The 27058-nt window shown below is 48.0% G+C and overlaps 1 protein-coding gene across 1 annotated transcript in view; it reads left to right on the top strand.

Annotated features, from left to right (window-relative positions):
• The window catches only part of LOC119969083 (immunoglobulin superfamily member 2-like), a 32880-nt gene extending 8679 nt beyond the window's left edge, over positions 1-24201 (top strand). The window contains exons 2-4 of the mRNA XM_038802284.1: positions 921-1298; positions 20378-20617; positions 24002-24201. Coding sequence (XP_038658212.1) covers positions 921-1298; positions 20378-20617; positions 24002-24201 — 818 coding nt within the window. The remainder of the gene's footprint in view (positions 1-920; positions 1299-20377; positions 20618-24001) is intronic.
• The last annotated feature ends 2857 nt before the right edge of the window (positions 24202-27058 follow it).

Genomic DNA, 27058 nt, shown 5'->3' with positions numbered 1-27058 from the left:
ACAAAATATATAACCACGTACGCCTTGTCATCTTAATATACCATCCAGTTTCAGGTGGTGCAATGAAGTAAAATGCAGAGCCAAGAGTTCCTCACTGTATTGACTCTATCAAATTGCTGCCTCCTGATTTTCTGCCCTTTATAAGGTGATAAAGTAAGTTAGTAAAGTTTCTATAGTCCCAGATGACCATGGGCTGCTTTCCCCTTTAAGGGGCGAGCTGACTGGTTGTGATTTTAAAAATAAATTTAGAGTACCCAATTCGTTTTTTCCAATCAAGGGACAATTTAGCATGGACAATCCACCTACCCTGCACACCTTTGGGTTGTGGGATGAGGCCCACGCAGACATGGGGAGAATATGCAAACTCCACACAGGCAGTGACCCAGAGCCGTGATTGAACCCCGGTCCTCAGCGCCGTGAAGCAGCAGTGCTAACCACTGTGCCACCGTGCTGCCCTCCGACTGGTGGCGATTTCACGTCAGGATCACGACACCTGAGGTGAGGCCAAGATTGAGAACACAGGTCCTTCATGAAAAACCTCAGCCATTGCGGGAATTGAACCCACGCTGTTGGCCCCGCTCTGCATCACAAACCAGTGGTCCAGCCAACTGAGCCAAACCAATCAAGGGGCTGGTTTAGCACAGGGCTAAATAGCTGGCTTTTAAAGCAGACCATGGCAAGCCAGCAGCGTGGGTTCAATACCCGTACCAGCCTCCTTCAAACTTCATTTGAAGCCTACTTGTGACAATAAGCGATTTTCATTTCATTTCGCTCTTCCTTAGTTCCACGGGAAATCTGGCTTTGCTCACTCAACAGCATTGATGTTTCTGTACTCTTTCTATTTTTATTGGGCGTGTGTCTTTTCAGAAGAGGTTGGTGTATACACATTAAATAAAGCATTTGTTTATACCTTGATGCAGATCTGTCTGTTGCTCAGAGACAAGTGCAAACACAAAGGGGCCCACTTGTCCGGACTGAAGGATACCATATAACCATCCAGTGCAATGTGAGTGGATATCAGGAATCACAAGTGCAGAACTTCGAGTGGTCTATCTTTCAACCAGATCAGCCTTCACTGAAAATCCAGATTATCAGCACAGCTAGTTCCGATTTCCCTTATGCCGCGTATAGTAAGAGGGTGCAGAATAATGAGATCTATATACAGAGGATTAAAGCAGACTCGGTGCTGTTACACATTACAAAGCTGCAGAAAACAGATGAAGGGAAATATGAGTGTCACACCCCCAACATGGACCGTGTATACCATGGGTCGTACCGAGCCATGATGACTCTGGCAGGCAAGTGCACTTGTCCATTTCTTCAGTAAAGCTGTTTTGTGGTTCTTGTGGTCATTTGAATTCCCTCAATCCTCATCAGACTTTAAGACGGGTTGAAACTTCCTAATATGTGGGGCGATCAATTTTTGGCAATCCACGTCACTGACAAAATAACAAAGAATTGATATTTCAGGATATACTACCAAGGTTGGAAAAAAACAAGAATCAATCATCATGATATTGTAGCAGATTCACAACCAAACATGGTTATACCAGGAGCAGCACAGTAGTACTATCATGCAGAAGGAACATATAGGGCACGATTCAGCAGACCCAGGACCCAGACACATTTAGTGGGTGTTTCTCAGCGGTTACAGCACCGAGAAACACTTTGCTATCCAACGGCACTTTGCTGTTTTTTTTATCCAGGCCGCACTTAGAGGGATTTCCTGCTGGCGAGTTCAGATCAGGGCACCATTTTGTGGCAGCGCCAATCTTTCCCCCCTCCACCCTTTCAGGTCCTCCCCCCATGTCATTTGACCCCTCTCACTTCCCCCAGGGGAAGCCCCGACAACCTCCCAACCCTCTACCTGGCAAAGCCACCCGACCCCTGGCAGTGTCAACCTGGCGCTGTCAGCCTGCCACCCTGCCAGTGGCACCCGGGCACCCTGGCAGTGGCAGGGTTGCACTGCCATGGTGCCAGGCTGGCAGTGCCAAGGTGCCCGGGGGAGTGCCATCCTGCCCTGCCCCCATCCACCCAGAGGTCTTCAATCACCTAGGAGACCCCTCCATGTGCCTTTATGCCTGGTTCATGTTTGTGTGGTCCAGTACTAAATGGTGCCCTGACGAGATCTTCCAGGCCTGGCCGATGAGCCCCAGTGAATCCAGCTCATTAAAAAATTTAGTTCAGGATCTCGCCCAGGGAGGGTGACTCTGATTGGCCCGGCGCCCGGTGCAAAACCCGATTTGAGGCTCCCTCGCGATTCATCTATTGTACCCAGATCCACAAGGGGGGCAATGGGGTCACTGATTCGCACCTGTTATGTATAATTTTTCATAGTAAATTATGTTTAGAGAATAGCAAAACTGTATAGATTCATAAAAGATAGTGAGTACTACCAGAAAATTGTGGAGTAGCAACATCAAACCCTATTGATGCGTTCAATAGTTCACATAGTTTGATCCTACCACATGCCCAAGTTCCTCATTTCATTTCTGTTAAAGAGAAGGAAGTGGTGGTGGAAACTTGAAACTTTATTACACTCAGGTCTAGACTGTCTCAGACTGATACATAAACATAAAAGTATGTTATGTTTAACAAAATGGAGGAGGCCATCAGGACCTTTGACCCGGCTCTTCAGTATGATCATGGTTAACCTACCACTTAACTCCACTTTCCTGCACTGTCCCTAGCTCCCTTAATTCCCTCACGCCCCAAGTATTCACAGCTTTGGTATAGAGAGTTCTGAAGATTAACAATCCTTTGAGTGAAGCAATTTCTACTCACCTCAGTACTTATTCTGAGGCTGAACCAGTGTTCTAAATTCACCAGCAAGAGGAAACATTTTTTCAGCATCCACCTTGTCAAGCTCCTTAAGAATTTTATATGTTTCAATTAGATCACCTCAGAATATAAGGCCTCGCCTACTCAATCCCTCCTTATAGGACAAACCCCTCATCCAATGAATTAGTTCAGTGAACCTTAATTGCACCAGGGGCTGGTTTAGCTCACCAGGCTAAATCGCTGGCTTTGAAAGCAGACCAAGCAGGCCAGCAGCACGGTTTGATTCCCGTTCCAGCCTCCCGGACAGGCGCCGGAATGTGGCGACTAGGGGCTTTTCACAGTAACTTCATTGAAACCTACTCGTGACAATAAGTGATTTTCATTTTCATTTTCATTGAGGGAAAATGTGTCATTCCTTTGGTAAGGCAATCAAAGCTGCGTACAGTATTCCAACCGTGTTTCCACCAATGCCCTAGATATTTGTAGTAAGACTTTATAATTCTTGTATTCCAATCCCTTTGTAACAAACTAACATATAAATTGCTTGCTCTGCCTGCATGTTAACCTTCTTTGATTCATGGACAAAGGCACCGAGGCCACTCTGAATGCAAACGTTTTCCAGTCTTTAAACATTCAAAAAATATTTTTTTTTATTTTAGCGATCAAAGTGGATAACTCCACACTTCACCACATTATACCCATCTGCCATGTTCTTGTTGTAGTCGCGTGACCCCTTTAAGGGACGTGCCCTCACGGTCCACATGACTGGCCCAGGGCCCATCGTGAGGAATCACAGCATCAGAATCATAGATTTTACAAGGCAGAAGGAGGCCATTCGGCCCATCGAGTATGCACCGGCCATTGGAAAGAGCACCCTATGCAAGCCCACACTATCACTCTATTCCCATAACCCAGTAACCCAGTAACTCCACCCAATCTGTTTGGCCAATCCACCTAACCTGCACGTCTTTGGGCTGTGGGAGGAAACCGGAGAACTCGGAGGAAACCCACATAGACATGGGGAGAACATGCAGACGCTGCACAGACTGTGACCCAAGCCGGGAATCGAACCTGGGACCTGGAGCTGTGAAGCAACTGTGCTAATCACTATGCTGCACTACCCCCGCAAACTGGAAGCGCAAACCCTGACCCATGAGGGATTAGTACAGGTCCCAAGGAGTGGGGTTCTTGTCAGACTGAACCCGTGATTCAGCATCTTAACACTTATATTACAGATTTGGTGCCTGTACATGTGTTACCCTTGTTAGTTGCCAATAAACACTTACTATCTACCTGGTATTGCCTTGAGACACCACATTGGTGACAAGTATAAACTGGATCAACCCCAAGTCACAGACGTCAAATTCGTAGAGGGGAGGAAAGCCTCCAAGACACACATAGAGTTGGAAAAGGTCGACAGTACCAGAGAACAGTGAGTGAAAAATGCCCGTGATTGGGAAAATAGACCCATTCGACCAGGGGGCCGAAGACTGGAATCAATATACTGAGCAATTCCATTACTTCTTCAGGGCAAATGAAATAATGGAGAAGGATAAACAATTAGATCATGGGGGAGTCTGAAATCGGGGCTGGTTTAGCACAGTGGGCTGAACAGCTAGCTTGTAATGCAGAACAAGGCAGCAGCGCGGGTTCAATTCCCGTACCGGCCTCCCGAACAGGCTCCGGAATGTGGCAACTACGGGCTTTTCACAGTAACTTAATTGAAGCCTACTTGTGACAATAAGCAATTATTATTATTATTAATTGGGAAGCGTGCCAGGTGCCAATCAGTTTCCGATCTAACTGGCCCACTCCCGTTGGCAAGATGGCGATGAATGTGGCGAGAAATGAATAATCACCAATTGAAGCCAATCTTCATCCGATTAGCAGCAAGGACCCTCTATCTAACGGCCACCCGTGATCTAACTGCAGTCATGTGGGTGCCGTTTAGCACACCTATTTAAAATTGTGAAGCTATCGAAATGGCTGCTATGGAGGTGGGTAGCTATCTTGGTAAATGGGCACTCAGCCCGGGGGCCACTGGGTAGTCTCCGGTTCAGGGTGGGGGGGGTCAGGACCCGTCAAGGGTATTAGCCGCCACCGGGCTGGGGGACAGGGGGCTTAGTGCCCGTGGGTCTGACATGTCACCCCCCGGATTGTGTACACCCATACCAGGGGCGAACTCAGCTTCTACCTGTCCATCCCACCGAACACCTCCAATACAGACTCTCATCCGTGATAGTCTGGTGCAGGTCACTCTAACCCCCACCGACCGTGCCGGCCTCTGGCCGCACAGCCGAAGGATATCGCCAATCGAGAATTGGCAATGTCAGTAATAGGAGCACTTCATAGCTCACAAGTGGATACCTGTGGGTAGACATGCCGTGTTGCAGGCAGGTGTTACTGCGTGGCACCCCTTCAGACTTTGTGACCTGGACACATTACCTGAACATTAAAGGCTGCACAACCGCAGGAGCAGCAGCCAACAACCATACACCAAAGAGCTAGGCCACAGCACTGGGGACACCCCCATGATCAGAGTGTGGATTGAGTGTGTACCTGGGGCCTGTCCCAGTTCTGTACCTGGCGGGGGTTTGGTGTCTAGGGTGTGAGATTCAGTGCCCAGAGGTCCCTGCTGTGGCCGGGGATCCGTGTGCCGGGCAGGGTCCCCCTTCTCACTGACTGGCATCCTGAGAAATAGCAGGGAATGTTGGTTTGTGGCTTGGGGGATTAGAGGGTAACAGGGTGGAAGTCAGGGCAATGGGGGAAGATGTCCTCGGGAGGGGGGTCTGTGGCAGGTGGGACCAGTGCCGGAGCCGAAACCAACTCATATTTGTGACCCGGTGGAGCACGTTGAGCTTCTTGTAGCAGTGAGTGGCATTTAAATATCTTCGAGGAGGTCTTTGAACTTGTGTGAGACAACAACCAAGTTGGCAACATATATGGGAGAGACCTTGGGAACAACTATGACTCCAGTGTCATATCAGCAACGAGATGCCCAGTTACCTATAGTCATTGTCAGGGGTCATCGAATGACCTATGATCATTGTCAGGGGTGGCATGGCAGCACAGTGGTTAGCACCATTGCTTTACAGTGCCAGGGCCCTGGGTTCGATTCCTTGGCTTGGGTCACTGTCTGTGCAGAGTCTGCATGTTATCCCCTGTCTGCGTGGGTTTCCTCCCAGTGCTCTAGTAAAACCCCCCCATGCTGACAGCCGCTGCCACTGCCTGCCAGGTGGCGCTGGTTGCCCAGTGGCTGATCCTCCAACCCCTCGGGGAAACAGGGTATCCGGTCTGGACTTCACCTCGTGCAACAGTCTGGCATCTCCGAATCGTGGGTCTGGTTCTGCGCGGTGGCATGGCTGCGTGCTGTCTGCGGGATTGGTTTAAGGGCTCCTCCCCCTCCGTAGCGAGGAGCTGCCAAACACGGGCCAGCTGGCAGGACAGTCTTTTCCGGAATGAGGCCCGTGGGGCATCATTAAATGCCCTAATTAACATTAGATATTGGTGACACCTCGCTGGGTCGACCGTCAGGAAACACCCGACTGTTCCCGCTTGCTATCACACTTTGAAAATTTTCTGTCAGATTGCGCCCTGTATGTTAGACATAGCACTTGGTGGAAAGGGGGTCAAAGTATATGGGGAGAAGGCAGGATCAGGCTATTGAGTTGGATGATCAGCCACGATCATAATGAATCGCGGAGCAGTTTCAAAGAGCTGAATGGCTCATTCTGTCCCTATTTTCTGTGTTTCTATGTGGGCAACATATTGCGTGATAGTTAACTTTGCATTATTAACACAAAAAGTGTGCAGAAGAAATGGCTGACTGAAAATGAAGACTACCCTGGACAGGACGATTGAGATCGCCCAGGCGATCCTGGTGCTCCGGTTTCCTCTCACAAGTCCAGAAAGACGTGCTTGTTAGGTGAATTGGACATTCTGAATTCTCCCTCGGTGTATGAACAGGCGCCATAGCGTGGCGACTAAGGGATTTTCACAGTAACTTTATTGCAGTGTTAATGTAAGCCTACTTGTGATACTAATAAAAATTAGTGTTATAATTATTGCATCAACCAAGTCTGATGGGGTGAGATTGATTGCGCCAAATCATGTTAAATTGGTTGGACATTTTTTAAACCTCGGACAGCATCTTTCAGAAAGTCTTCAACAGATACAAAGACGTGTTTCAGAACGATTTGGATCAAATAAAGTGAGTGAAGGCCAAGATTTATGTCAACCCAGACTTAACACCCAAGTTTTTTAGTGCAAGACCAGTCTTAATGCCTTGCATCAAAAAGTGTAAGCCGAACTTAAATGCCTGGAAGAACTTGGAGCAATCACACCTGTGCAGTTTTCAAAGTGGGCAGCCCGCATCGTTCCTGTATTAAAGCCGACCGCTCAGTTAGGATTTGCAGGGACTACAAGCTTACAATAAACCAAACAGCCCAAGTAAATACCCAATTCTAAAAAATTAACACCATTATGTAAAGTTGGCGGAGAGCCTCACATGCAAACTCGACTTCAGTCATGTGTACTTGCAACTGGAGCTAGATGAGGATTCCTGAATGTTTGCAATAATTAACATGCACAAAGGTCTATTCCAATACACTTTTGGCATCTCCTTGGCCTGTGCAAAATAAACCAGCAAGTTTTAAATATTCCAAGAGCTGCAAAATGGAGAATCTCCTTCAAGGCATCGTAAAGGTTCAGGTCTATGTGGGTGAAGTCCTAATAACGGGACCATCATAGGAGGAGCATCTAGCAAGTTTTCAAAGAGGTGTTGAGAAGATTGAGAGATGCGGGAATCCATTTCAAATGTAAAAAGTGCACTTTCCAAAGCGAGTGAGGTCACTTACTTAGGGTTCAAAGGGCCTGCACCAACCTGAAGTCAAGGTGAGAGCCATAGGAAAAGGACTGCCACCTAAGAACGTAACAGAGTTAAAAGTCCTTCTTAGGGATGGAAAACCATTATGGTAGTTTTATTCCAAATCTCACAACGAAATTGGCGCAATTGCTTATGCTCTTGCAGGTCTTGCAACCTTTGAGCCGACTGGTTCATTTTGACCCAAGAAAACCCATCATTTGTGCCTGCGATGCTTTGCTGTAAGGGATAGGGGCACTTCTCATACAATGGAGGTCAGCTCAGCGAGGACAACTACCTTTGCCTAAGGAATGTTTTCTGATGCTGAGCATAAATACGTGCAAATTGAGAAGGAAGACCTTGTCATAATCTACAGAGTCAAGGAATTCACCAGCATGTTTAATGCCAACGTTTTAAGTTAATAAAGGACCATAAGCCCCTGCTCGGGCTCCTTCCTCAAGATAAGTCAATACCACCAATTGCCCCGGCCAGAGTATAATGGTGGGCATTATTGCTGGTGGCCTATGACTACAACTTTCTATTTTTTTCAATTTAGAGTACCCAATTCATTTTTTACCAATTAAGGGGCAATTTAGCGTGGCCAATCCACCTACCCTGCACATCTTTGGGTTGTGGGGGTGAGGCCCACGCAGATACGGGGAGAATGTGCAAACTCCACATGGACAGTGACCCGGGGCCCGGATCGAACCCGGGTCCTTGGAACCGTGAGGCAGCAGTGCTAACCACTGCGCCATCATGCTGTCCTATGACTACATCTTTAAACAAAGGCAGGGAAAAGATTTTGAATGCTGATGCATTGAGTCAGCTCCTATTTCCAAAGAGTATAGCACCCCATCGATACCTCCAGAAAGTGTCTTAGCATTGAACGTTTTGGACACCTTGCCAGTTTTGGTTGGTCACATAAAGAATTGGCCACAACGACACCCAGTCCTGTCCAAGGTAAAACACATGATTTTGACCAGGTGGCACCACAACTAACTGACCAATTAAGTCTGTAACTTACTCATAAGAACAAACTGAGTTGTGAGGATGGAGTCATACTTTGGGTTCCCAGGTGGTAGTTCCACCCCCAGTCTGAGAGCCCTTGTTGCAAGTATTGCATAGAACCCATCTGGGCCAGACAAAAATGATAATGTTCGCTCGTAGCTATAACATGTGGCCTGGCTTAGAGAAGGACATTGAACATATCGTGCACCAGTGTGACCCTCAAGAACATTCTGCTAATTGTGACGACATTCATACCTCTGAGTTGGAGGAACCAGTTTGGGAATAAAGACGATCGTTGAGGCCCAGGAAAGTTCCTGATAAATTAACACGCTCTGATGCACTGTTTGAACGCTCTTCCCCTTTGTTTCCTCAGTCTTATATTGAATATAATTATTGGTTACAGCCTGTTTGTCCATTTATTAATTGAGGGACTTAAGGTGGGAGGGATGTGGTAGCATGGCCCCTTTGCCCTGGCGGTCCATGCAACTGGCTCGGGACCCATCGTGCAGGGAGCACACGAACTCTGACCCATGAGGGTCCCGGGAAGCGGGGTCAGAGTGAACCTGGGAGCCAGAATGTGAATTTGCCTGTAATGTCTCAGGTAAGTGACCATTTGGAAGCGACGTCTGTGGAAAGGTTCGGCATTTTTCTGGTTACTGTACATCCCCTCCTACTCCCCAAAGGGTCTCCTGCACCTGATCCATATCTGGGCTGGGGTGTTTATGTCCCAGCCATCCTAGGAGAAGGGGGGTTAGCCCCGCCCCTTCATCTGGGTAGATTGTATTCAGCGGAGACCACAGGGATTCTGATGTTGCAGATCCCTGGGCCTCCTGTAGGGCTATAACACCACTCTTTTCCTAGCCCCTCCACCCCCACCCCCCTCATGTCGACGGAAGGTGGGGGGGAATCCTTTGCCTTCTTCGCTAAAGGCTGGTTTTCTGGCTCCCGTCGTTCCAGGCCCAGAGGGGTATAATGGACCGGGGTGCATCACTTCCTGGTTCGAATGTCTGGGAGTTTCCGCTTCCTTTCGTTCGGTCATCCATGGACCTGCGTCAAAGTCTGTTGGCAAAACCTCCATGTCCGACTCCTGGTCAGATTGGTCAATCTCTCGCATTTCCGCGTCGCAGGCTCCAGCCAGTTACCACCGATAACTGCTCCGGAGGGAGGGATACCACCGGGCTGGGGGTCCGTGGTCAGTTCTCGTTACCTGTTCCACCCGGCTCCCAAGAGGGCCCTTGTGCCTTTTCGAGTCCTTCACTTGCACCCGCACCATGTATGACACCGGCCAGGAGGGTTTTAAACCATTCCCAGAATCCATAATGGCCCTTCGGTAAAATTCCAGACATAAATGGAGTTGCCAGCGGCGAATTCTCACACGATCATGGCACACTTTGCTCCGGTCTGTTCTTTTTGGCCTTGGATCCTATCCTTGAAGACCGGCGAAACGAGGCTAAATCGCAAGCGCAAACGACAACCCATCAAAAGCTCCGTGGGCATCACCCCGCTGGTAGCTTGCAGCGCGGTCCTACAGTAGAATAGAAAGAGGGTGAGGTGGGTTTCTGGTGAGCCCGAGGTCTGTTTTCTCATCCCCAGTTTGAATGTCTGTACGGTACGTTCTGCCAACCCAGTTGAGGACGGGTAATAAGGCGCGGTACGGACATGACGGACGCCATTTTGCTTCAAAAAGATCCACACATCCAAACCAGTAAACACAGTGCCATTGTCCGATATGAGGATCTCCGAGAGTCCGTGAACACTAAAGGTCTTCTACCGGAGCCGTTCGGTAGTGACATCTGATGTACATCCATCCATTTGGAGTGCGCATCTACTGTTAAAGGTACATTGCCCCCTGGAAAAGGCCTTCAAAATCCACATGGAGGTGGGACCATGACCGGCCAGACCACTCCCATGGCTGAAGTGGAGCTGCCGGGGAGCAGGGAGCTTCTGGTGCTCCTGGCACCGGGTACACTGTTTCACTAACTTCACGATCTCCGTGTCAATGCTAGGCTATAACATGTAGCTCCGGGCCATTTTGGAGACACTTGGGTGTCTGCTGTGAAGTCCTGCATAATTGCCCCCTGGCCACATTCAGTGCCTGTATATCAGTTACCCTTGTTAATTGTCAAAAGCACTTTGTACTTCATTACTTCCATCTACCTGGCATTGCCTCGAGCCATCAAACTTGCCCAACCATCATCCAACCCACCTATATCCCTTTGCAACCTCCTCATCGCTCCTTCCCCACCTAACTTTGCACCATTAGCAAACTTGGATGCATTACACTCAGTTGCCTCATCTAAGACCAACAGAGACTAAGACTGTGCCAAGAGGGTGTCGACCACTTTAAGCCTGCATTGGCTGTTATATAATGCCAAGCCTATTGTCAGTGTAATACTTCTTCTTAATCCCTAAGTTGTGTGCTGTGAGTTCTCAGAGAAAGCAAATATGCATGAAAACATGTTTCTGAGGAACTTCTTTGTTACTGCACCTAAAGCATGAGATCATTTTATAGGGTGTGTGCAATATGTTAACTTAAGTGCATGTGGTGCTTTATTATCTCTTTGTGATGAATCGTAGATTGCTTTGCAAATTAGGTCACTCAGTGGTTCACAGAAAGCTTGTGCTTAACGTTTAATGTTCAGACAATAAAAATACCGATAGAGAACATACATCTCAATAGAAACATCACGGAAAGTGTAATCTCACAATATGTATCGCAGCCTATCTGAAGAGGCAATAAGTAAAGCCAGCACTGCAAATAATTGTAGCTGTTACTCATAATTCTGGTACATTATTTCCTCAAAATTAAAGGACTTTTAGCTCCAGATTGTAATCTGTGTTTGCAGCTAGAAAATATTCAATGCTGATGCTCCCATTCTTCTTCTTGTGTTTTTTACCACTGACTGTTACATTCTGTACCATTGCCCTGACAGCCAGTGACACAGAGAGGAGTTTGAAAAGAATGCACATCATTTCACATTTACCACACTCAACAGAAGATGTTGTTGTGCCGGTAAATCGAACAGTAAATTGCTCAGGTACTCCCACACATCAAATCCGAGTTAAATATCTGACTTTGAACAAGGAAGCTTTTATACTCAGTCTTCTGCGCAGCTGACATTTCTGAAATCAATATAAAAATGTATTAGGTGGGATTCTCCATCGTCTGACGCCGGAATTTGGGAACGCAATTGGGCAAACAATCCGTTCAGACATCTAAATCGTAACGGGCCCCGGTTTCAGGCTAAATCGCAATTCTCCGGTGCCTTGAGTCTATGCGTTCCACACCACACGTACAGTAAACGTTGTTAGTCTATCATTAACAGGCCTGCCCTGGTATTCTGCAGGGCCTTCGCAATCTTCCACCTCTACTGGGGGGAATTCCAGACAGTGAGGTTCACTTGCGCTTTTTTAAAAAAATCAGGAAACAGGCATCATGGCTGATGAGGGAGAGAGAGGAGATGGGACGTGGAAAGGCGAGACCGTGGGCTGCCAGTCCTGACACTGGCCAGACTGGCGGGGGGGGGGGGGGGGGGGGGGGGGGGGGGCTGACGTGACCCCCTCAGGGGACTGAGATGGGGTCTAGGCTTGGACAGCCATTGCTGTGGCCAAATGGCAGCCATCTTGCTGCACACCCCACTGAGCACCCACCTTGGCGCCTGGTTCTGCAGAGTGACACCAGCCGGATGGGTGCCCCACTACCCCAGCCCCCACCCTCCACCCCGCCCCCAGCCATACCGCCTCCCCCCAAGTGACCGCTACCACCAATGGGCACCATGTGGCCCGCCGCAGGACAACAACCATAGTAGCCCCTACACTGGGCGCCAGGCGGGGGCTGTGGAACGTGCCACCCCACCAGGCGACAGTACCCCGGCAGTAGGGATGGGCACCGCGATCAGAAACCCAATGGTGCCGGACACCAGCGATGTCAGAGTTGGGGGGCATGCGGGGGCAGAGCCCGCAGTGCCAACCAGGGCACCATGTAGTCCCATGGATCTGTTTGGGCATGGGGGCACGCACCATGCTAACATGTCGGCCTTTCACCCCCTGCAGACAATTGATATTGGAATTCAACCAGCAATGGTTGCCTTCCTCCTCGTCACCGCAGCCCTGGGATTTACAACGTGGCTTTATGAGCTGGAGGTGCTCGAGGAGGAACATGCTGCAGCAGCAGAGCCTGCCCAGAGGAACAGGTGGCAGCCGCAGAGGATGTAGAGCCGGCCACCCAACAGGCCGAGGGGGAGGAGGTGGAAAGGAGGTGCCACATGAGGCCTCACGTGTACCAGCAGCGGATGTTTTTGGAGGGCCTGTGAACCAGACAGGCGAAGGCTCCGGCTGAGCACCTGGCATCGCGGGAGTATGGGGGAGGAGACCTACTCCCGGTGGCCATCAAGGTGATGGTCGCCCTGAAATATACGCAACGTGGGGACCTGTCCAGGATCTCACAGAGATTGGTGCACAGGTTCATCCACACCGTCATGGAGGCACTCTATGCCCAGTCGGCACATTACATCCATTTTAATGTGGACTGAGCCCACAAGGATGTCCGGGCGGCGGGGTTAGCCGCCATCACCGAGATGCCCTGCATCCAGCGGGTGATTGACGGGATGGTCTCCCTACAGGCAGCTGCAGACGACAGGCCGCTCTACACAAACTGAAAGATGTTCCACTCGATGAACGCGCAGTTGTTGTGTGACCATGAGATGCGCATTATGCACATTTGCACCCGATACCCAGGCACTGTGCACAATGTCTTTATCCAGGCACATAAGACGATTCCCGGCCTCTTCGAGGCGTACCCCCGGCTGGGGTGTTGGCTCCTGGGCTTTAGGGGTTATTCACTGCAGTCATGGCTAACGACACCTAGCTGGAGGCCACAGACCAATGCAGAGACCTGCTACAGCAGCCCCGTAGCGACCAGGAGCGTGCTCGAGAGGTGCTTCGGCATCCTAAAGATGCGGTTCAGGTACCACTCTGAAGGAGCCCTCCAATATGATGCTGAGAGGGTCGCCTGCACCGTGGCTGCCTGCTGTGTCCTCCACAACATCGTGCAACAGGGTGGGGGGGCGATGTGCTGGAGGACGAAGATGATGCCAGGCCTTGTCCAACGAGCAGGATGCGGGGGAGGATGAGGATGGACTGGACATGGGGCCCAGGCAGGCATGGGAGGCCGCACAAAATGTGCGCCTTCAGGTTCACCCATTCAGGGGGAGGGTGGGATGCCGACCACCTGCCCCCCTCCTCCTGAAATCCCATTGGTGATACATGGCTGCCGTATTGTGGGGGGGGGGGGGGGGGGGTGCGCGGGCCCTGGGTTGGCAGTAACAGTGGGGCGGGACTGGTCCATGGGATAGAGAATGATGACAACCTGCTCTGGGATGAGCTTTGATGCTCCACATCATTTGACATCTTTTTTATTTATTCATCGGGCGTGGGTGTTGCAGGCTGTGCCAGCATTATTGCCCATCCCTAATTTCCCTTGAGGGGGGATGCACGATCAATTGCACAAAGACGAGCGTTGAATACAACTGAGGCTTTATTGCTCTAAGATGTGGGGCCTCCCACAGCAGCTGGCAAAATGGCTGCAGCATGGAGGACACATATTTATACTCCGCCTACTGGTCGGAGCCAGCAGGCAGAGCCTACCATCGTACCTGTAGTACAGGTCCTACCATACATCACCTAATATAGGTGCAACAGTGGTTTACCACAAGAGGGCAGTTAAGAGTCAACCACACTGCTGTGAATCTGGAGTCATGTGTCGGCCAGATCAGGCAAAGATGGCAGATTTCCTTCCCTAAACGGAAGGACATTAGTGAACCAGTTGGGTTTTTACGACAATCGTTTCATCATTAGACTTTTAATTCTAGATACTTTATTGAATTTAAATTGCATCACCTGCCGTGGTGGGATTCGAACCCGGGTCCCCAGAGCATTATCCTGGGTCTCTGGATTACTAGTCCAATGACAATACCACTATGCCACCGCCTCTCATGCCCACAGAAGCACTTTCCACTGTCCACCTGGGTGATCCCTGCATGCGAGCTGGCCATTCCATCACACGGTCCCATCGATTCCCTGTGTTGGCAAATGTGGGGACCAGGACTGGGGGGGTGGGTTACCGGAATGGTGAGCGCTGGCTGAACTGCGGTCACTGAGCCAAGCCCACCCACAATATCCACCCATTTCCCCCCCTCCCTCCCCCCCACCTGCTGCACCATTCCACAACAGCCCACCCCTCACACCCAACAGATAGAGAGCACTGAGGCAGGTTGTAACATTGTACAGGTGTTTGATGTGACATCATATTTACAGATACATGTCCCAGCCCCCATCACTAAACTGTGCCCTGCTCCCGTGCCAACCTAGCTGGTATCTACCTTTCTGGTCTTAAGGTGGATCCCCCAGATGGTACATCAGGAATGGAGGCAGCCTGCCCTGCGCCCTGGGTCCCCTTTGGCAGAAGTCTTCTGGGGTGACCGGGCCTGGATGGACCTGGCTGCTGCTCGGGTGTCCCGGGTGGCGTGGTGCCACTCTGTTCTGCCCACTACCCATCAGATGTGCCAGGACCAGGAAGGTAGGAATCTGAGGTGCTGCGGTGTCCCGGCATCTTCCCTGTGGGAGTCATCAGCATGGGCCCCATCACCTCCGCCTCCCCCCCCTTGGAGTGCAGATGGCCCCTGGGCTACTCCATGGGATGGGGGTGCGAACGCAGCTATCGCTGAGGCTCTCCCGCCACCTGGTGCTGCCAGTCCTGGAGGACCACTGCCGTCTCGACCAGGGCCTGCATGCTCACAGCCATGGAGCACAGTGAGTGGATCACTTCCGTCTAGGATTGCGCCACATCATGTTGTGACTGTGCCACCACCTTCTGGGTCTGTGCACATCAGCCAGTGACTGCCATCTTCCTCTCTGCCTGTGCCACGTCGGCAAGCTCCTAGGGAATGCCACAGACCTTCTCAGCCATGGCTCGTTTTGACTGGGCCATGCCTGTGAGAGGGCAGCCCTGTCCTGGGCCTCAGCTACTGCCTGAACAGATTGCCCCAGGCCTTGGACATGCTGAACCATTGCTGAAACCCTTGCCCCCATGGCCTCCACCACGAATGCCACCCATGTGGTGTTGGTCTGGGTGGCACACATGGCTGGCACCAACCCTGCTCCTGCACGTGGTTGGACTCCTCCATCTGTGCCTGCAGGTGCTGGATGCTCGCCAATTTGCAGACAACACTAAGATGAGTGGTAAAGCGAAAAGTGCAGAGGATACTGGAAGTCTGCAGAGGGATTTGGATAGGTTAAGTGAATGGGCTAGGGTCTGGCAGATGGAATACAATGTTAACAAATGTGAGATTATCCATTTTGGTAGGAATAACAGAAAACGGGATTATTATTTAAATGATAAAATATTAAAACATGCTGCTGTGCAGAGAGACCTGGATGTGCTAGTGCATGAGTTGCAAAAAGTAGGTTTACAGGTGATTAAGAAGGCGAATGGAGTTTTGTTCTTCATTGCTAGAGGGATGGAGTTTAAGACTAGGGAGGTTATGCTGCAACTGTATAAGGTGTTAGTGAGGCCACACCTGGAATACTGTGTTCAGTTTTGGTCTCCTTACCTGAAAAAGGACGTACTGGCGCTAGAGGGTGTGCAGAGGAGATTCACTAGATTAATCCCAGAGTTGAGGGGGTTGGATTACGAGGAGAGGTTGAGTAGACTGGGACTGTACTCGTTGGAATTTAGAAGGCTGTGGGGGAATCTTATAGAAACATATAAAAATATGAAGGGAAAAGATAGGATAGATGCGGGCAGGTTGTTTCCACTGGTGGGTCAAAGCAGAACTAGGGGGCATAGCCTCAAATTAAGGGGAAGTAGATTTAGGGCTGAGTTTAGGAGGAACTTCTTCACCCAAAGGGTTGTGAATCTATGGAATTCCTTGCCCAGTGAAGCAGTAGAGGCTCCTTCATTAAATGTTTTCAAGATAAAGATAGATAGTTTTTTGAAGAATAAAGGAATAAAGCGTTATGGTGTTTGGGCGGGAAAGTGGAGTTGAATTCACAAAAGATCAGCCATGATCTCATTGCTCCTAGTTCTTATGTTCTTATGATAACTCCTCATGCAGTCCCTGGCTTTGCGACTGCATCTCCACGATTGAGGGAACTGTTCGTTCCAGAAGCCCAAAACCCATCTGGATGGCAGGTAATCCCTATGGATGGCCCGCCCTCCGACCGTCCGCCCCTGTGGTGATATGCGCGTATATCGATGTATAATTGTATATAGTTGTACCAATTAATATATTTGTATATAATAGCACCACTGTACATAGCCATTGATCAATACATGTAGGGACAGTTATGACCTCACCGGTACCAGTGCCCTACCCCCCCATCTCCAATGACATTGAACCCCCCCCCCCCGCCCAAGGTGAGTGACACTCCGCTATGGGGGGTCACTAAATGCTCTACCTCAACTTCCCACTTCATACCCCCTTCAGACCCCGCCCCTTTCAGGCCCACCCTTTGGCAGTGCCAGCCTGTCACTTCACCCTGACAGTACCAGTTTGGCACTGCCAGGATGCACTGCCCTGCCATGTCCCTGACCACCCGGGCTCCAATGTCCACGGTGCCCCCTGGCATGGGCATCAAGTCTGGTCTCCAGTGCTGGAGACAAGTGGCAATTCCTACTGGCTTCACACTGTGCCAGCGGCGGGTAGAATACCAGGAGCCGGGAGAATCCAGCTTCAAACCATCCCAGCATATTTAAATTGATATTTAAATATGCCGATCAAGTGCTCACGCCCTCGCTAGGCGTGAACCTGGTTATGCCACCTGCAGCAGGCCAGGAGCATCATGTTCTGTTTGGTACCCGGCATGAACCCCTGGCGCGATTCTCCCAGCCCCGCGCCGGGTCGGAGAATCGCCACAACCGCGCTACGCCGCCCCAAAACCGACGCGAGATTCTCTGAGGTGCGGAAAATCGGCGCCATTTGCGCTGGCAGGTTTGGCGCGGCGCTGGTCGCGGGCTGCTGTACATAGCGGGGCCACTGATTCTCCTGCCGCGCGGAAAAAGCAGAGTCCCACCAGCGCCGTCCACACCTGGTTGCTGCCGGCAGGAACTCTGCGCGAATAGTCAGGGGCAGCCTGTGGGGGGGGGGATGGCTCCGTCCGGGGGGGGTCTCCGATGGGGTCTGGCCTTCGATCGGGGCCCACCAATCGGCGGGCCGGCCTCTCCCCGCCCCGGGCCTACTTTGTTGTGCGTCGGCCCCTGAACCCCCGTGCCATGTAGCGTCGGGGCCGGAGCATTCAGTAAGGTCACTGTGCATGCGCGGGTCGGCGCCACCCCCAATACGCACCAAAAAGTGAGGCTGGAGCGGCATAAACTGCTCCTGCGCCGTGCTGGCCTCCTGTGGGGGCCAGAATCGCTACTGCCCGTGCCCGTTTCACGCCGTCGTGAAATGGGACGGCGTTCACGACGGCGCAGACACTCTGTCCCATGATCGGAGAATCGCGCCCCCCATTTAGGGCCTCTCCCTCTATTCTCCTGACCTGGAGCAACATGGCCGGAGAATCACCCCCTCTGATAATGTACCTATTAACTGGAAACCAATAGGAGGTCGAACTGACAGCAAATCAAACTGAGAGTGAAATGAAATCACCGTATAGAGTACAGCCTGATTACGATGATCAATACAGTCAGTAGCCTAAGTCATCATTATAATGAGCTGATCTTTATAGCTGATACTCTTGGCATGCTGCAGCTCAATTTTGTGATACTAAAATAACCATTAAGTCCATCTGAGCCAAAACAATTGCCAATGCTAAAGAAGCCATGAAATGAGGAAATGATGCACATGGCGCTTCTGGCCACTTCCAGTGTGGTGTGCAAGCTATCCCCTACTGTGAAGGGCACGAACATGGACATGGAATGAATATGTGGAAAGCCCTTGCAGTGGGCAGATTGTGGCATCACACAGCCATTCTAGCTAACTGAAATATGGACACGCAAGTCCAGTGGATGCCTTGGTTTATCACCCACAGCTCAACATGGGCTCTCTGCTACTAATGCTATTTAAAAGGGACAGTCATCCAGTTTGCATTAAGGTGCTTTTGGCTTACTTCCGCTATTGCACTGCCCTGTCATGTCCCTGGCACTCGGGCTCCAATGTCCTTGGTGCCCTTTGGCATGGGCATCACGTCTGGAAGTTGTGGGAGGTTTTGTGGTGAGTCCCTCAATTTGGCAGGGCATTGGTTAAGGCTCTCTAATTCTAAAGTGCACGTCACAGGGAATTGTTATGGAAAGACAGATTATGTGCACTAGAGTAATAAATGCAAAGTTTGTCATTTGCCTTTTAGTAATGAAACAGGTTGGAACATTAGGAGCAGAGGAACAAAGAGACAGTAGCAGGCAATTCGGCTTCTCAAGCCTATTTAACTAGATCAAGCTGGCCTTCGACCTCAATGCCACCTTAGGCCTTCAATTAGAAGAACAAGTCCATAACTGTTAAACTAAAAGGATGTGGAGATGCCAAACTGAAAGGTGCCATGGGAACTCAAGATTCCTGAATGGGCAGCAGGGTAGCATGGTGGTTAGCATAAGTGCTTCACAGCTCCAGGGTCCCAGGTTCGATTCCCGGCTGGGTCACTGTCTGTGTGGAGTCTGCACGTCCTCCCCCTGTGTGCGTGGGTTTCCTCTGGGTGCTCCGGTTTCCTCCCACAGTCCAAAGATGTGCGGGTTAGGTGGATTGACCATGCTGAATTGCCCGTAGTGTCCTAATAAAAGTAAGGTTAAGGGGGGGGTTGTTGGGTTACGGGTATAGGGTGGATATGTGGGTTTGAGTGGGGTGATCATGGCTCGGCACAACATTGAGGGCCGAGGGGCCTGTTCTGTGCTGTACTGTTCTATGTTCTAAGTATAACATCCATCATCCCTGCCCTCGCTCACCTACATTATCCCCATGGCCAATAAAGCCTCAGATTCAAAATTAGCATTCTCCTGTTCAAATCCTATTACAGTCCCACTGCTCCCAATCACTCACCTTCCCCAGCTCTATAATCCTCCAAACAGTCTGCATTTCTTCACTTTTGCCTTCTTGCGCATCTTGAAATCTCTTCATCCCACCATTGGCAGATGAGTCCTAAGTTATATGGAGTCTAAACACAGCAGCTTTCCTCCCTAAACCACTTGGCCCTGCCACTACAACAATCCTAGCCCCTGTCCCACCTTCAAGTCCAGTTTTTTTGTCTGTGCATTTATGGTCACCTCTTCCAATATGTTTGCTTCTGTGATGATTTCTGTTTGCGAATGTTTATGTCAAGTGCATTGGGACACGTTTCAATGTAAAGGACACATGATAAATATAGTTTGTCGTTGTTGTTCTCAGTCAAATTACAGGAATATTTAATTTTATCATATGGAAACTTTGCATTGCTCAAATATTTATTTATATTAATTAATTAATTGATTAAAAACAAATAGAAATCATTAACTGGCAGTTTGTTCTTTTCAATAATTCAACGTCGCATTTGACTGAAAAATATCACTGTTCTTATTTATTTTAGTCATTCCAGACACACTCAGGGCAGTATTGGCACCCCAGACCCTGGATAAAGTTGAAGGTGACTCCCTGGAACTGAGTTGTGAAGTATCCAGGCAAACATCCCAGCACACGCACGTGGCTGTCGCATGGTACCTACGGAAGGGAGATCAGAATCTCGAGGTCATCTCTCTGACACGAGATTTCATTCTCCATTCTGGAGCAAGATATAAACAAAGACAGGCATCAGGAGATGTACGACTGGACAAGATTGGAGTCACTTCCTTCAAACTCAGCATCTGCAAACTACAAGTGTTTGATCAGGGAGAGTTTTATTGTGAGGCTAGAGAGTGGGTGCAGGACCCAGATAAATCCTGGTATAATATTGCCCATAAGTTCACTGAAAATACAACAGTGTATATAAAACCAGCAAGAATACAAGGTATGTATTTGGACAGACCCTATTCTGGTGATAGTGTTACCAATAATACTATTTGTTCAAATATTTGAAAATATGTAAATTTACAGTCATCAAAATCTATATATGCCATATTCTATGATTAGTAATAGTGCTTGCTATATTGTATAAAAGCATTCAAAGTGCCATATTTTTAAATTCTGTCATCTGTGCTAAAATGCTAACTGTACTGTACATTAATATGTTTTTGTACTGATATAGTCTTTAATTCAGATAGGTATTGAGGATAAACAGTGCTACACTTTAAAAGCAGTACACTTTACAATGTTACAACATTGCAGGTTGGGCAGCACGGTGGTGCAGTGCAGCCTCACTGCGCCGAGGTCCCAGGTTTGATCCCAGCTCTGGGTCACTGTCCATGTGAAGTTTGCACGTTCTCCCCGTGTTTGCATGGGTTTCGCCCCCACAACCCAAAAGATGTGCAGAGTAGGTGGATTGGCCACACTAAATTGCCCCTTAATTGGAAAAATGAATTGGGTCCTCTAAATTTATTAAAAGAAACATTGCAGGTTAGCATGAGCTTCTTATTTTTCGTCTCACCCTGTCTGGTTTAGCTCACAGGGCTAATCGCTGGCTTTTAAAGCAGACCAAGCAGGCCAGCAGCACGGTTCGATTCCCGTACCAGCCTCCCCGGACAGGCGCCGGAATGTGGCGACTAGGGGCTTTTCACAGTAACTTCATTGAAGCCTACTCGTGACAATAAGCGATTTTCATTTCATTTCATTTCATCTTCACAAGTGATTTGCTTTTGGTCTGGCAGTCAGACCTTGTTGTAGACCTCCCTTGATTAGAATTTCAGCGATTCTGTTAAACAAGGCCACGTCTGAAACCTGAATGATTCTGTACAAATATAGCCATTTTAATTTTGAAATCACATATGCACACACAGGGGAGTCACATAACTAAGCCACACACTTGGCAATGGCATTTTCTTGGTGACGCTGTTTCGATTCTGTTGATGGATGACTATCTGCCAAAATGCAATAGCTGCATTCAGATATTAATAGCTAACATTGCAAATCTGTTGACCTACTTAAAACGCTGCCAAGCAAAAATATTCCAAAGATGAAATAGGGATTGGGATAGAATTAAATTGGCTGCAGCTAGTGTAGTTTTGTGGCGAGCTACAGCTCTTCTAGTACACAAATGGAACGTAGATTTTTTTAATGTTCAGTTTTAAGACAGTAATAAGATATTCTTTGAAGACTGGCATCCAACAGACTGCTCTCTTCGATAATGCAACGACACTGAAAGTCAAGAAGATTGCTTTTGATATAATATAAAATAAAAACAGAAAATGCAGTGGACACAGAAATTCTGCCCGCATCTGTGGAGAGAGAAACAGAGTTAACATATTCAGTCCGTATGACTCTTCTTCAGAGTTAGAGTTGTGGTATTCTTTGTGTGGCTAAATTCAGGATGGCTGGCTTAGTGTTCACAAAGACCACAAAATAGCTCGAACTTGAGCAAAGCTATAAATTTATTAACACTCGGAATTTGGATTCGAAACGTACTCCTAAATAATACATAGTTGATTATTAACATATAAACTACACTCACCTACAACTAATCTCTATGCTGTTAGAAACTATGATCTGCTCTTACTCACACTATCTTTACTTCAGTCTGTCTCTAATTAACTCTCTCCTCACAAGGCTTAGCATCAATGCCTTATATACTTCTAACTGTAGCTCCCTCTAGTAGTTATTCTTAATTTTTAAATCAATTTTATTGTCACAAGTAGGTTCACATTGCAATGAGGTACCTGTGAAAAGCCCCTAGTCGCCACATTCCGGCACCTGTTCGGATACACGGAGGGAGAATTCAGAATGTCCAAATTACCTAACAGCACGTCTTTCTAGGCTAGTGGGAGGAAACCGGAGCATCCGGAGGAAACCCACGCAGACATGGGGAGAAAGTGCAGACTCCGCACAGACAGTGACCCAGCGGGGAATCGAACCTGGGACCCTGGCGCTGTGAAGCCACAGTGCTAACAACTGTGCTACCGTGCTGCCCACATTCTAAACATTTAATTAACCCCTGCAGTTCTTACATTTATGATAATACTACAAAGGTGAGGGAGAAATGTATTGGATTATCTACCCTGACACCAATTCTCACAGCTACCTGATCTGCAGCTCCTCACACCCCACTTCCTTTCAAACTCCATCCCAATCTACCCGTTTCTCCACCTCCACCGTATCTGTTCCAATAAATGGCACTTCTGACATGCCTGCTTTTTTCCTTAACTGAGGTGTGGTTGAAGGGAACTCAACTGTGTTTGACCCATCTCCCACACCTCGGCCTTCACCCCTTCCCCCCCTCTCAAAACCATGACAGAATTTCCCTCATACTGACTTTTCACCCCATAAGCCTCCGCATTCAGAGGATCATCCACTGCCATTTTCACCAACTCTTTCCTCCACTGTCAGCATTCTGCAGGAACCGCTCCCTCTGTGAAACCCTGATACGCTCCTCCATCACTACTAACTCCTCATCCCCTCCCCACGGCACCTTCTCTTGCAATCGCTGAATGTGAAATACCTTTTTCTTTACATCCTTCCTCCTCATGATTTAAGGCCCCAAACACTCATTTAGCTTGAAGCAACATTTCACTTGCACCTCCTTCAACTTGGTCACCTCGAGGAGACTAAGTACAGATTGAGTGACCATTAAGCGAAATACATTCGCTCAGTACGCAAGCATGACTCCAACTTTCCTGTTGCTTACCACTTCAAATCAGCATCTTGCTCTCACACCCACATGTCAGTTTTTGGCCTTTTGCAGTTTACCAGTAAAGCTCAAACTGGAGGAGCAGCACCTCATGTTCTGAGTAGGTACGTTACAGCCCTTGGGAGTCTACATTGAGTTCAACAACTTTAGACTAACCTTTCTCCTCAATCTTGACCACTTTTTATTATCCAAATATTTATTGTCCCAATGAAAAATACCCTTTCCCTTCCCCCACTGAGCCACTTGTCACTTGTTCTTAAGCATTGTTTTCACTGAGCACTGTTCTTTGTCCTCCGATTGCCATTAATTCTTCCTCTGTCTTGTGTCCTGTAATAATAATCTTTATTGTCACAAGTAGGCTTACATTAACACTGCAATTAAGTTACTGTGAAAAGCCCCTAGTCGTCACACTCTGGCACCTGTTCGGGTACATAGAGGGAGAATTCAGAATGTCCAAATTACCTAACAAGCACGTCTTTCGGGACTTGTGGGAGGAAACCGGAGCACCCGGAGGTGTTCAGCAACCAATCATTTTGCTGATACTTTATTCAAATATTTGTCAATTTATACTCTTCAGTTCTCAAATGGTATTTTTAACACAACTGGTTCTCACAGGAATACATTTCTATTGCAGATTACAAGACAAGGACCAGTCCTTGTTCACAGGCACCCTGGATGCACATGCAAACCTGGAAGATATTCTTTCTTTACATTGCAATCCTACTGCTGATCTAATGGAGAGAAACATCATTGCTTTACTGGGCCAAGAACACGCCCAGCAACTTTCTTCAATTTACCGAGTGGTTTCCTTGTAAAAATTACAGTGGTCAAAGAAATTCAAGAGTCATCGTTTTGTGTTTGGCAACTCTCTTTATGGTTAGGCATGGAGAAGACCCAGAAAAGCCATGCAGCATTGTTATGATGTTGTCACGCACAAGGACTACACTGCATGAATGTGTGGTTAATGAGCTGGAGGTTCAAGTATGCCACACCCATTCCTCAGGCTAAATGACTTCTTAGGTGTCCAATATGATGTGGGCAGGGGGTATATGCTCATTTCTGACCATTTGTCAGATTTGTTCATTGATATCTAGGGTGCACATTAAAACATTGAATAATATGTTCAAATGCTATAGATTCAACTTCTGTACATGTCCTCCAGTATCCTCTCGAAAAAATTCAACCTTGATGTCTTTCAAGCAGTGAATGTTGTTTAATGAGAGTACAACTCACCAATAAACTCTGCTAATATCATAGGGCTACTTTTACAACTCCAGTTTCTGTTGAGGTGAGGCAGTGTGCTGGAAATGCAGCATCACTAAAGTTACATCAGTATTGTCTCCTCACAGCAAAGTCTTTACATATGGGGCCTCAAAATCAGGTGGGTGAACACTTGGCTCCACAAGTGGACTATTCTGTCTTCAAGTGTGACTATATCAAAAGAGTGCAAAAAATGTAACTTCAGTCGCATTATTGCTTCACAGCTCCAGGGTCCCAGGTTCGATTCCCAACTTGGTCACTGTCTGTGTGGGGTCTGGATGTTCTCCCCGTGTCTGCGTGGGTTTCCGCCGGGTGCTCCGATTTTCTTCCACAGTCCAAAGATGCGCACGTTAGGTGGGTTGGCCATGCTAAATTGCTCTTAGTGTCCAAAAAAAGGTTAGGTGGGGCTGCTGGGTTTTGGGGATAGGGTGGGGGGGGTGCTCTTTCCAAGGGCTGTGCAGACTCAATGGGTCGAATGGCCTCCTTCTGCACTGTAAATTCTATGATCCTTGATCAGCTATTATATATCAAACAAACTCGACACAAACCTTTTCTCATGGGCTTGCTATAGCTTTCCATTTGAAACCTCAGCTTCAAGCCTCAGCATCCTCCCACAGTTCCTTGGAAGCAGATTGCTCTATTAATGCATGATGGGCTATTGGGTTCAGGCAAGGGGAGGCAGGAGAATACACTGGTGGTAAAACATTTGTCGGAACATAGTTTACTGGGATCCCCATCAAATTTTCAGGGCTGCCTTTTGAGGGATGAGGCAGTTTTGTTCCTACCAATTTTTAATTTTAGATTTTATTGCATTTTTTAAATGTATTACAATTTTAAAATAAATGTCTTTGTTTATTTTCTTGCTCTCATTGCCATTCTTTTTTCAATTTCTTTTTATTTCTTGTCTTTTGACCTTTCAATGCATTTTCAATGCGGGGGTCGATTAGTTTAGATGGTGAGAGTATAGTGCAGAATGGTGTCAATCCCCATAGCAACTGTGGTACCAGCTGCTATAGCATGGAGGCTTTCCTTGCCCAACATTTAACGTAGAGTGGTGCCCCTCAAGCTGTATAACCACTGGTCTCCCTCTTACAGAGAGAGATGCCTATGGTTCTTCACGGAGTATGGCTAATCGCAAATTACCAATCCCTTTTCCTTGCTTGACTGAGATTATTTTTTAAGATTAATAGCCAGATTTGACCTCTTGTTAGCTTGTCATGAACACTGCTTCCTGGCTATTAAGTTAAATATTATCTCTCAGCAACGGGAGGTAGTATTTCTGCCTTGTGACTTGCTCCTGTCGTTTTGTTCCGCTCCCTCCTCTTTTGCTTTGATCTGTCCAGTTAGGAAACTATTTCTCTTCCAGTTCCGACAAGAGCTGTACACGTGAAATGTGTGTGCCTTTACTCTTCACAAATGCTGACAAGCCTGCTGCATATTTCCAGGAGTTTCTGCTTTCATTCTAAACCCTAACGGACCTCAACAGTCCCGATTATTGTAGAATATTGGAATCAAGTAAACTTCACAGGTAGATTATTGTGAATTAAAACCTAACCACACATGGATTATAGTGAGTTAACAAAGACAGCTAACACTAGATCAGACCTACACAACAGATTATTGCTGCAATTTAAAGGATCCTGTTGATCATAAAACCATAGGAAATAGGAACAGGAGTAGGCCATTCAGCCCCTTGAGCCTGCTCTGCCATTCAATAGGATCTATCTGTCTCAGTCTTAACTACTCACAAGGACTCTGCCCCCACAGTTCTCTGTGGCAACGAGCTCCACAGACTCATACCCCTCTGAGAGAAGAAATTCCTCCTCATCTCAGTCTTAAATTGACTATGCTCCCTGGTCCTGGATTCTCCTATGAGGGGAAACATCCTCTCAACATTTACCCTGTCAAGCTCCTTAAGAATCCTATATGTTTCAATAAGATCCCCTCTCATTCTTCTAAATTCCAATGAGTAGAGTCCCAACCTACTTAACCTTTACTCATAAGACAATCCCTCCATATCGGGCATCATCCTTGTGAACTTCCTTTGAACTGCCTCCAATTATATAATATCTTTCCTTAAATAACGGGACCAAGACTGCTCATAGTACTCCAGATGTACTCTCAACAGGACCTTGTACAGTTGCAGCAAGACTTCTTTACTCTCAAATTCCAACCCCCTTGAAATAAGGCCAACATTCCAACATCCTTCCTGATTACCTGCTGCACCTGTGTGCTAGCTTTCTCTGTTTTGTGCACAAGTATCCCCCAAGTCCCTTTGTGTTGCAGCTTTCTGGAGTTTTTTTCTATTTAAAGAATCTTGTTTTCCCTTCTAAAATTAATAACTTCCCAATCTCCCACATTATACTCCAACCTTTTGCCCAATTACTTAACCTATTAATATCTCTTTGCAAA

This window comes from Scyliorhinus canicula, chromosome 7 (genome assembly GCF_902713615.1).
Source record: "Scyliorhinus canicula chromosome 7, sScyCan1.1, whole genome shotgun sequence".
Lineage (NCBI taxonomy): Eukaryota > Metazoa > Chordata > Chondrichthyes > Carcharhiniformes > Scyliorhinidae > Scyliorhinus > Scyliorhinus canicula.
This window is presented reverse-complemented; position numbering and strand designations above follow the sequence as displayed.